This window comes from Cicer arietinum, chromosome 1 (genome assembly GCF_000331145.2).
Source record: "Cicer arietinum cultivar CDC Frontier isolate Library 1 chromosome 1, Cicar.CDCFrontier_v2.0, whole genome shotgun sequence".
In the NCBI taxonomy this organism is placed as follows: domain Eukaryota; kingdom Viridiplantae; phylum Streptophyta; class Magnoliopsida; order Fabales; family Fabaceae; genus Cicer; species Cicer arietinum.
Genome location: NC_021160.2, coordinates 18,616,765 through 18,627,358, shown reverse-complemented (window position 1 = coordinate 18,627,358; position 10,594 = coordinate 18,616,765). Strand labels below are relative to the sequence as shown.

The following is a 10,594-nucleotide window of genomic DNA, read 5'->3' as shown; positions in this document are numbered from 1 at the left end:
CACGTTTGAGTCTTGAGACCGATTATGACTATAATGAAACACTCCACTCTCCTTTCGAACGACTCATCGAAAAACATAATAGTGAATATTACATTTGTAATTTTTGAACTTAAACGGAATGACTTAATATATAAAATAATATAAAACTTGAAGTTTACAAAAAATATAATACAAATTAATTTAGTCGCAATTTTAGTCTCTTTAATTATAAAATTATAAAATCATAAAATCATAAAATCAGTCCTCTTATTTAAAATCTTACAGTTTTGGTGGCTCATCCTAATTTTTTAAATAAAAAACGATGATGTGACATGATTTAAATAATATATGATGATTAACACCTATGAAAAGTGGAATAAAACCATCTAAAAACTTGACTTTCAACTTCAATTTTTTTTTCATTTTTTTTATTTAATTAATAAAATATAAATAATTAATGCATCTAGATGGTTTTATATCATAAAATTGTATGTTACAATTTTTAAAATATGTCAAATTATAATTTTTATTTCAAAAATCTGAGGACGGAGTCAAAACTATTGACTTTTAAAATAGGTAGACCAACCTCGTGAATCAGTGAAAATAAATAGAAAAAAAAAACTGCAATTAAACTTAAAATAAATTCATTCTCTAATGTATTTTTTTTCAAAGGAAAAAAACATTTTTATTTATAACCCACTCGAGCATAAAGTGTGTAAGAATGAATAACTATTGACGTAAAGTGTGCGAGAATAGATAACTATAGACCAAAGTTCAAATAGAGTGAGCTAATGACCATAATATTGAGTTTGGAACAAGGAATGGGTGGAGTGCAAACTGACATTTTGATGATCATTTTAGTAAAAAGAGAAGCTTAAGGTCCCTATTCCACGACATGAATTTCAAACAAATAGATGAGGATAACAATGCAGTCGTGGTCTCAGAATTCTCTAAGGAAGCGGTGTCATTATTACAGAGGCGATGTCTTTCAGTTTTCTATACGAGTTATGGATCATGATTAAAAGCGATTTTATCGGATTTATTGTAGAATTTCACTTAAACATTTGAATGGTGAAGGGAGGGAACAATTCGTTTAGAGTATTAATTTCAAAGAGGGAAAATCCTCAATATATTAGAAAAGTTACTGGAAAATAAAGTAAGAAGTGTAATAGGTAAGATAGTATCAAGGTCGTAATCGATATTTGTCAGGGATCGCCAAATCTTTGATGGGATCTTTATTAACAAATGAGTTGGTGGATAAAGCAAAAAGAAGGAAGGAAGAAAGAGACAATTCTTTTTAAAATTAATTTTGAAATAGCATATGATTAAGTGGATGGAAACTACCTCGAAGACATAATGAAAAAATGGGGTTTTACGACAGTGGAGGCAGTGGATAAGAGAAGTGGTAAAATCAGCTACACTTTCGGTTATTATTAACGGTAGTCCCACAAGAGAATTCACCATGGATAGGGGTTTTGGCAAGGTGACTCTTTGTCCTTGTTTTTTTTTTGTTTCTAATAGCAATGAAGGGTCTGTAGGTATTGGTAAATAGAGCAATGTGCCTTGGAAAATATGAAGGATTCGGGTTTGGCGACAACGTCAACCAAATGTCGCATTCCCAATATGGAGACGACACAATCTTTCTGGGTAGAAAGTCATGGGAGAACATTTTTGCCTTTATTTGAGTTGACATTCAGTTTAAAAGTTAATTTCCACAATAGTCGACTAATAGAAATTAATGTGGATAACCATAACCTAGAAGTAGTTGCAAAGTTATTAAATTGTAGAGTTAGAATGGTTCTCTTTATTTTCCTGATCTATTGATAAGGAATAAAAGGTGTAGGAAAAAAAAGGAAAATGTTAGTGAGGGAGGGGAATGGGTCCTAAGATGGATAGAGTTTATATTAATGGGAGTGAGATTTAGTGAAACATCTAATGTCGGAAGTGGAGACAACACCTTTAAATGTTAATAAGGAAGATAGATTCATATGGAAAGAATATTTGGTGTTTATTCAATAAAGTTGGCATACAAAGTACTATAAAAGAGAAGTGAAAAGAGTGAGAAAGAAACAAATGTGGTTGATGGCATAAATGTGTCCCTTTGAAGGATACAATATTCGCTTGGCAATCCCTACAAAATTGAATCCCAACTAAGGATCACTTAATTAGTAGAGGTATAATTGCTAGTGAAGAAGTTTGGTGTATAAGTGATTATAGTTATAGGGAGTCGTTAAAACACCTATTCTTTTAATGTATGATCTACTATGTGTTGTAGATGGGCTTAAGAAGGTGCTTAGGAGTTTGTTTCGTCTATCATAACGAAGAAATTAGTCATTTCCCAACTTTTTAGTTTTAGTACTAAGGGAGGGTGATACAAACGAAGGAAAGAGTCATTTGGTTTGTAAGTATGTGAGCCATTTGGAGAGCATGAAATTTGGGTATTTTCAAATGGAGCACAGTGGTAGTGGAAACAATATAGGAATAAACACATGTTTTGTCTTGGAAATGACTTAAGGCTAAAGCTTTGAGATTTCTTTTTTTGTTGTCATAGTAGATTTATAATTTTCTTGCTTGTTTGGGATACCGAGTATCATGATTGTTGTCTGATTAGATGATGTATTCAGATTTGGTTTGTAGAGTTCCAATCTTGGTTGGAGACTTGGAGTCACCTAACATGCAATAGGGTATTGATTCTAGGTGGCAGTTTACGGTTGCATCATATGTAGCTGCAATAAATGAAATTGATGTAGTTTTTGGCCTTTAAACCTATCCATTGTGCTTGGGGGCTTATGTGTCGAGATTAGTGAGATGGTTATGTATTGAGTTATCTTGAATTACAACTTGGTCTGTGGTTGTATTTACCTTATAATGTATTATTTTTGTGTTGTGGGGTTCAAATTTTGTTGTCATGATGTATTAAGAAAATTGTACTTGCACACCTTTTGTGCTTGAATGAGATCAATAAAATCACTTTCGTTTTCACACACACAAAAAAAGTTTATTAATTTAAACAAATACTTATAACACAAAAACTCTTAATCCCATAACCTATCTATCATTCTCACACATAATCCAATCAGTTCATCCACAACTATTGGTATCACTAGCATTGGTTCATGAATCTTGACGACATGACGGCAACAAAGTTCAACATAAATAAATTCAATGGAAAGAACAACTCCGGTCTATGGCGAATCAATATGAGAGAACTTCTTGTTCAACAAAGATTACGTGAAGTTTCACAAATAAAAAAGAGATTATCAAACACATTTTCAAAGAAGAATAAAAAAGTCAACCTGAAGAAGGCACACAATGTAATAGTAATTTGAATAAAATTGGAAAAACTCAACATGACCAAATCACTAGCCAAAGGCTCTACACCTTCAAGAATTGAAACAAAGGCTCTACACCTTCAAGAAGCAAGGTGGTAAAACTGTGGGAGAGCATATTGATGAGTTCCACAAGATCATTCTTGATGTTGAGAACATAGAGGTGAAAATTGATGATGAAGGCCAAGCTCTAATCTTGGTAAGTTCATTGCCTAGCTCTTATGAAAACTTAAGTGATACTCATGTGTATTGATAGTTCATCATATGCATATTTTTCGTTGTTTAATGTTATTTATCTTTAATCGTTAGTTAATTTAAAAAGTTATTTGATATAGTTTGTTGATTTTAGTTCTTGAATTTAATGTAATGTTTATGTTCTTATTTCCCTGATTAAGTAGAGATTTTTCGTAGATTTATGTTGTTTCGTTATTCTAGTGCAGTGTTGGATGTTTGGTGAGAAATCAACATGACCTATGTTGACTGTTTCATCCATATATGGAGTTGTAGATGTCCAATTGGAGTCAAACCAAGTGCAGATGAAAGCTAAGATCCATAACTAAACCTTTCATGAAGACACCATAACCAAAATCGGACTCAAAAGGGAGAAAAAGTAATAAAAGTCAGACAATAGATGTTGAGTGCTAAAGCGCAAATGCTTGCGTCCGAGGGGCATTTCAAATGTATTTTGATATTCTGCTTCTTTCTAGGAGCGTAGGTGGCCCGTGGCACGAATTGGAGTGCATCACGCGGATCTGAATGCATAAAAAATGTGTTTTTCTCACTTTCTATGTATCTTTTTGGCTATTTGAACTTTGGAGACTTATGCCCCAGCAGAGAATCTCATAGGAGGTTGGTTCTAACACCATTGAAGGATTTTTATCAAGAATCATTCATGAATTTTTCTTGTAATTCTTCTTTAATCTTTATCTTTTGTATCTTTGTCATGAGTAGGTAAACCTTATTTGTTAGGGATGAGTGAAATAAAATGTAACTTTTATTTGTCTGATTTGATTTTTAGTTATATGAACGAGTTTATTGAATTATTTTTCTCATCTATGTGTTTAATGCTTTTTATTGTTTGATCAACTTTAAACAATTCTACTATTTGTATTTTCAAATGGAAGTGGACTTTATGAATGCTTGAGATAAGAAATTCATGATATTGTAGTCTACGGATAGATGCAGGTCACAAAAACAATTAAATTATTTGCTAAGCCAATAGTTTAATAAAAGAATTTTTATACTGTAAAGTTTAATTTTAATCTTAAAACTACTAAAGAAGTATGAGTTACTTTGACATTAAAGTTTTTGCCACTAAGAATTTAGGGTAAGAATAGTAAAAGGAATTCAGTAATAGTTTAATAAAGGAATTCAGTAACTATGATCAAATTCGAAATCGAGGTTGGATTCGAAGTGAAACTCATCCCTGACATTTTTTTTATTAGAAAAGTTCAATATTTATTAGTCTTGTTAGTTTCAAAATTATTCAATCAATTGAGAAATATTTTGTTCAATTTTAGTAATTAATTTTAATTTAATAATATAATGTAGTCCTTAAGTTCGACACTCGATCATACCATTTTATTATTTCAGTACACCTTCAGAAACACTATCATGTATGGCATGGACTATTTGAGTCTTGAAGATTTTCAATAAGCATTGATCTCAAAAGAGTAAAATAAAAGAATTGATAAAAAAAACTAGGAACAAGACAATAAAGGCTTATTTGTAAAAGGATGTTCATATAAGAAGTGGTCTAAAAAGAAGAAGAATAACAAACCCAAGGACAAAGAAAAAAGGGAAGATAAGGTGTTTTGTGTGCAAAAAAGAAGGACATTTCAAAAAGGATTGTCCCGAAAGGAAATTCATGAAATAGAATTATGACATTGATGATGATTCTGAAAAAATTTCAATTGTCTCAAAGAGGTACTATGATGTTGATGTGCTCATGGCTTCCACAACTGTTGATGATGATCTTTGGATTATAGACTCGTGTTGTTCATTTCATATGGCACCAAGCAAGGATTGGTTCATATGTTACAAGGAGATAAATGGTGGAAAGGGGAAACAAAACCATTTGGTTCATTGGAGATGGAGGGGAAAAGGTAATCTCAAGAGTAAGACATGTTTCAGGGATAAAAAGAAACTTGGTTTCACCAGGAATGTTGGAAGAATTTGGTTGCTCATACAAGGTTGAAAATGACGTTCTCAAAGTTATAAAAGGTGTTATGGTGTTCATGAAAAGCAACATAGATCATGGCATTTACATCCTAAAGGGTAACAATATAACTGTTCTTGTTGCTACTGTAATCACTAAAAATGACAAGACCATTCTTTGGATTCAATAGTTGGGTCATGTTAGTTCCAAGGGTATGAAGATCATACAAAATTGGAAGACTATTGTTTTGTGAACATTGCATTTTTGGAAATATGCACATAGTCAAATTCAACACAACCAGCACTAAAGGGATAATGAATTAGTGACCTATGGGGACTAGAAAAGGTTCCTTCTCATGATGGAAACAAATATATCATAACTTTTCTTGATGACTTTAGTAGAAAAGTCTGGATCCATCTTATAAAACGTAAAAACAAAGCATTCAAGGAATGGAAAGCCATTATTTAAAATAAAACCGACGGGAAAGTTAAACACTTAAGGACTGGTTATGGCTTAGAGTTATTTGGGGAAATTTTTTTAAATTATTGGAAGAAACATGGAATTACTTTGCATAAGACAATCAAGCACACACCTCAGAAAATGGCCTAGCTGGGAGAATGAACATGACACTCTTAAAAGGACTAATAGAACTCCTAACTACAATCAATTGAAAGTATTTGAATGTGCAATCTACTTCCATGTAAATGAAGGCAGGTAGATACCAAGAGATAAGAAAGGTTTCAAAATTTGGTGTCTTGATGACAAGAAATGTACATTTAGCAAGGATGTTAAGTTTTAAGAAACTGAACTTTATAGGTCTCTCTTAAGTTCAACTGATCAGGTAAATGACCATAAGGACTTAGAGAAATTTGAGCTTGAGGTGGAGCACAATAAAAGAGAAAATACTCAACATGAAGGCACTCAACTTACTCAACTAGAACAAATTGAGGAGATTGATGTATTTGATGAAGAGAACACTGATGTTAAGGTTATTGAGCTTCATGATTATTAGCTGACAAGGAACAAAGAAAGAAGATCAATAAAAGCTCTTCAAAGGTGAGATTTATTGGGTCTTGGATCAATTGGCTACATATGATCTCTCCTCTCTCAACCTTCATGTCACAACTCATCAAGTGACAGTTATATATAAGCTTTTGATTAGTTGGTTAAAAATCAATATCAAAAGAGTTTGAAAAACACAGAGAAAAACAAGAAAGATTGAAAATGTGAGAATTTTGGTGAAATTATAGTTTTGATCAAGTTTTTTAGATACACACAGTTGTAATCATTGATTCACAATGGAACTTTTCTTTCAGAGTCAGACTCCAAACAAAAGAGCATTGCTCTGAACTGCGTTGCAATTCTTGAATGCTTTTCTTTTCGTTACTTTTGTTAATTCGTCGCATTCAGCAATTAAGCAAGTTTTCTAGATCAATTTCTTCATCATTAATCCGCAACATTAATTTTGGTGTTTTACTCAACAAATTTACGATACATCAATTTAAAACAAGTTTTCGTCAAATATTTATTACAAAAAATAACTTGTATTCTGATTATCCACATACTATACTTCTATGATACACATGATGGTAACGAGTTTATTTATATAGGAAGCTAATTATCATCAGTTGTTAATACATAATGACTTAGGAAAAATGACAGACTTAATACATTCGAAATTTTTCCTTTGTTTTCTCAAAGACTTCTTCAGCAATAATGGCCTCATTGCCATCAGCTCTTTTAATTTCCAATTGGGCTTTTTGGTAAAATCCAGTACCTCTCAATGCATCAGCAATAAAATCATCGAAACCAATTGCAATTGCTGCCTCAGCTTTTGCTCCATAAACCAACCTCTATATGAAAAAATAATACATCACAATCCAATAATATATTACATGAGAAGGTGTATATTTGTTTTAACCACAAAAAGTATTTTTTTTTCAACGTGCACAAAAAGTGTATTTTAAATTAATAAATCACATCAAAAAAATGTACCTATCTAAGTTTTATCCTTAGAAAAAATTAATTAAAAAAAGCATAGGAATTGGGAAGTTACCACCTTAACTCTAGAAAGGTGGATAGCACCAAAGCACATTGGGCATGGCTCGCAAGAAGTATATATTTCACAATCTGAAAGTTCTATCTGCTTCAGTTTCTTACAAGCCTGCAAAATGAAACCTTTGTTGTTATCATAAAAATTCCATTAATTGCTTCAAAAAATTTTGCATTTTTTTTCATTGAAGAAAATATGCATTTTAATATAATTAATTATTTAAGCAATTTATTTGACTAACCTCTCTTATTGCTGTGACTTCAGCATGAGCAGTTGGGTCTGTGTTCCTCAAAACCATATTGTGACAACTAGCAATTACTTCATCATTACAAACAATAACAGCTCCAAAAGGACCTCCATCTTCACATTCTACCCCTTTGTATGCTTCTTCAACTGCTTTTCTTAAAAATTTGTGATCTCTGTTCTTTATAGCTAATTAGCCAATCACCAAAAGTAAAGTAAGAAGAGGCAATACAATATCAAATTCAACCATATTTGACCGATTTTGGAAGACTCTGAAGGGGATGATTTAGAAGATTAAATCTATATTTTAATATATATTTGAGTTTTTAAAAAATATTAAAAGAATAACATGATATATAATCATATAACATTTCAATTACACTTCATTCATTCTTGAAACATTTTTTAGATTGTATCATTTCAAAATGAAAAAAAGTTATCCCTTCTCCTTCAAAATTCTCCTCTAAAACATGTCATTTGTGATTTCACCTTGAATCGACCGTCAGAGGACTTCAATGTATTATTGTTAGGATGAAAAAGTTTGACATGTGATTTATGGTAGACCTATTGATGAAAATCATTTAAAACTTCAACATCGACTACGATACAAACTTTAAATAGAAGTTTGAAACTTTCATATATGTTACACAGATGAAAAAGTTGCCTAATTAGTATTAACTGACAAAAATGACAAAAATAAGAGAGAATAAATATAAGTTTAATTTTGGGATATTAATATTCATTTTGCTATTTTTTGCCCAATCAACGTTGATTGGGGGTCACCATTTCATTCATAAGTATGAGTAATACCATGAACTTCTACTTATAAGAAATGACACTGATTTTTGTTAAAGTTTTGAACGATTTTCTAACATTGTTGATAATATGTAACACTTCCCTATCCAAAAATTCGCCTTACACCAAGCCTATAAATTCCATGATAGAGTGAATGTGCAAATTGAAAGCTAAACTGTCAAGAAACATTACCTTCCTTATGGCCAGCAAAAGCAGAAGCTACTGCAACAGTTCCATCCTTAGTTTGCACCACTAGGATGATTAATTAAGAAGCATAAGAAAACATAAACAAAGGCAATTGAAATAAAAACAGAACATCACTTTAAGATAATTTGACAGTTGCAGCTATCCATCACAAGCTCAAATTTGAGGTTTCATTTTATAAGCTTACACAATTTTAAAATATCAACAAGAAGAAACTAGTAGCCACATGAAATTATTTGCAAACAAAATTTGAAGAAGGTTACATAATCACACATATGCTGTAAGAAAAGTGATGAATGAGTGGCAATGCAGTAACTTTCTAATTTCTGGTAGCCAGCAATGGGTTTTCAAAAAATAGTACTAATATGTCAAATATTCATCAATTTAAAATATGAAGAAAACACTAAATACTTTTCTAACAATACTCTTATATAAACCAATAGTATATATTAATTAAACCTTTTTATCTACGTAATTACTATAACAATTGTTTATTTAAAATGTTTTGATTATCTTTAGTATTTTTTTATAAATATATACATTTCTTAAAAGATGAATAATATTTTTTGCAGAGAAACGTGGTTAGTGGTTAGTTATTAGTTAGGAGGAAAGTGAATTTGTTAGCAATAAATATCAAAGACTAAACCTCTATCATGAACCAAACGTGGGATGATCCAAATCAAATAAATTGTTTAGGAACAAAAGAAAAAAATCTAATACAGACATAATTAGAGGTGGTAAAACAGGTCAACTTTCCTTATTTTGATTTGTCTTGCAGTTAAAAAGAACATGTAGACCAACTTAAGTAGGTGGGTTGAAACTCTCACTACGTCCCACTTTTCGGTAGGTGAATGGTTGGCGGATTGACCCGTCAATAACAAAAAAACTCCCACTCCATCCAGTCTCTCGAGAGGTGAAGGGTTGGTAGGTTGACCCATCAATAACAAAAAAAGTCATAAATTTTTAAGCCGCAAGTGTATGAAAACAAAAATGAATCTATTAAAAATTCAAACACATGTAATAAAACTCTAAATTTAATGAATTGTATAGCGTAAAAATAGGCCAATAATCGTAGAAAAGTAACAAAATAACTTTAAAAAAAAAATGTTCAACCCATTTTAGTTAAAATAACAGGTTAAACCGTTGTCCCGAGATGCCACCCACGGCACAATTCTCTCTTAACTAAAAATGTTTGTATACCATTGATTTCATCGATAACTAAGTTGATGTTAATAACAAAAAAAAAAATGACCAATTAGATAACTTACTACTTACTAGAGCTAGCTCCTTATGTAAATACAAATATAACAGGTACCGAACTTATTGTGCTATATATATATAGGTCTACATTGGTGATGGAGGCAATGTGGTTCATGAAAGTTGCAGAATGTGGTCCCCTCTTAGATTAATAATTAATTAAATAAAGGATAAACACATCAGATGATGATGCTATCGTGCTGGCAAGAATAAGATGCGGAATTAAATAAATGGGCATATGGGATAAATGGTCAAAATTTATTTGAATATTGCTTGAGATATGACTCATCACATTGGCCTTACATGTGAATGCAATTTTTTATTAGTTATTTTTTCTCTTTTGGTTACAGTTCTTTATTAGTTATGGACATTATGTTCGCCATAAAGGTGGAGTGTGTTTCTCGACTCGTGCGTGACTCAAGAAAACGCGCATATTCCCGCATTCCTATCCTATATGTCTTCACAAATCTTGACAAGTTTCTAACGACTTATCACAAGGGATAGGATTGGACGGTGCTTCTCTTTTATTTTCTTGATGATCTTTGTTTTTTAAAAACAAATTCAAAAATAAATATT

At 31.4% G+C, this 10,594-nt stretch overlaps 1 protein-coding gene across 2 annotated transcripts; it reads right to left on the bottom strand.

Annotated features, from left to right (window-relative positions):
- Nucleotides 1–6,966: 6,966 nt before the first annotated feature.
- LOC101498112 (guanosine deaminase-like) lies at nucleotides 6,967–10,120 on the bottom strand. 2 transcript variants are annotated; one of them, XM_004488124.4, is made up of 5 exons: nucleotides 10,037–10,120; nucleotides 8,750–8,809; nucleotides 7,761–7,951; nucleotides 7,526–7,630; nucleotides 6,967–7,319 (listed from the first exon to the last, which is right to left on the bottom strand). In XM_004488124.4, coding segments are annotated over exons 1-5 (546 nt in total). In that variant the 5' UTR covers nucleotides 10,038–10,120; the 3' UTR covers nucleotides 6,967–7,130. The 2 variants fall into 2 exon arrangements, with proteins under 2 accessions (XP_004488181.1, XP_004488180.1); XM_004488123.4 differs by having other exon boundaries at nucleotides 10,030–10,104.
- Nucleotides 10,121–10,594: the final 474 nt, after the last annotated feature.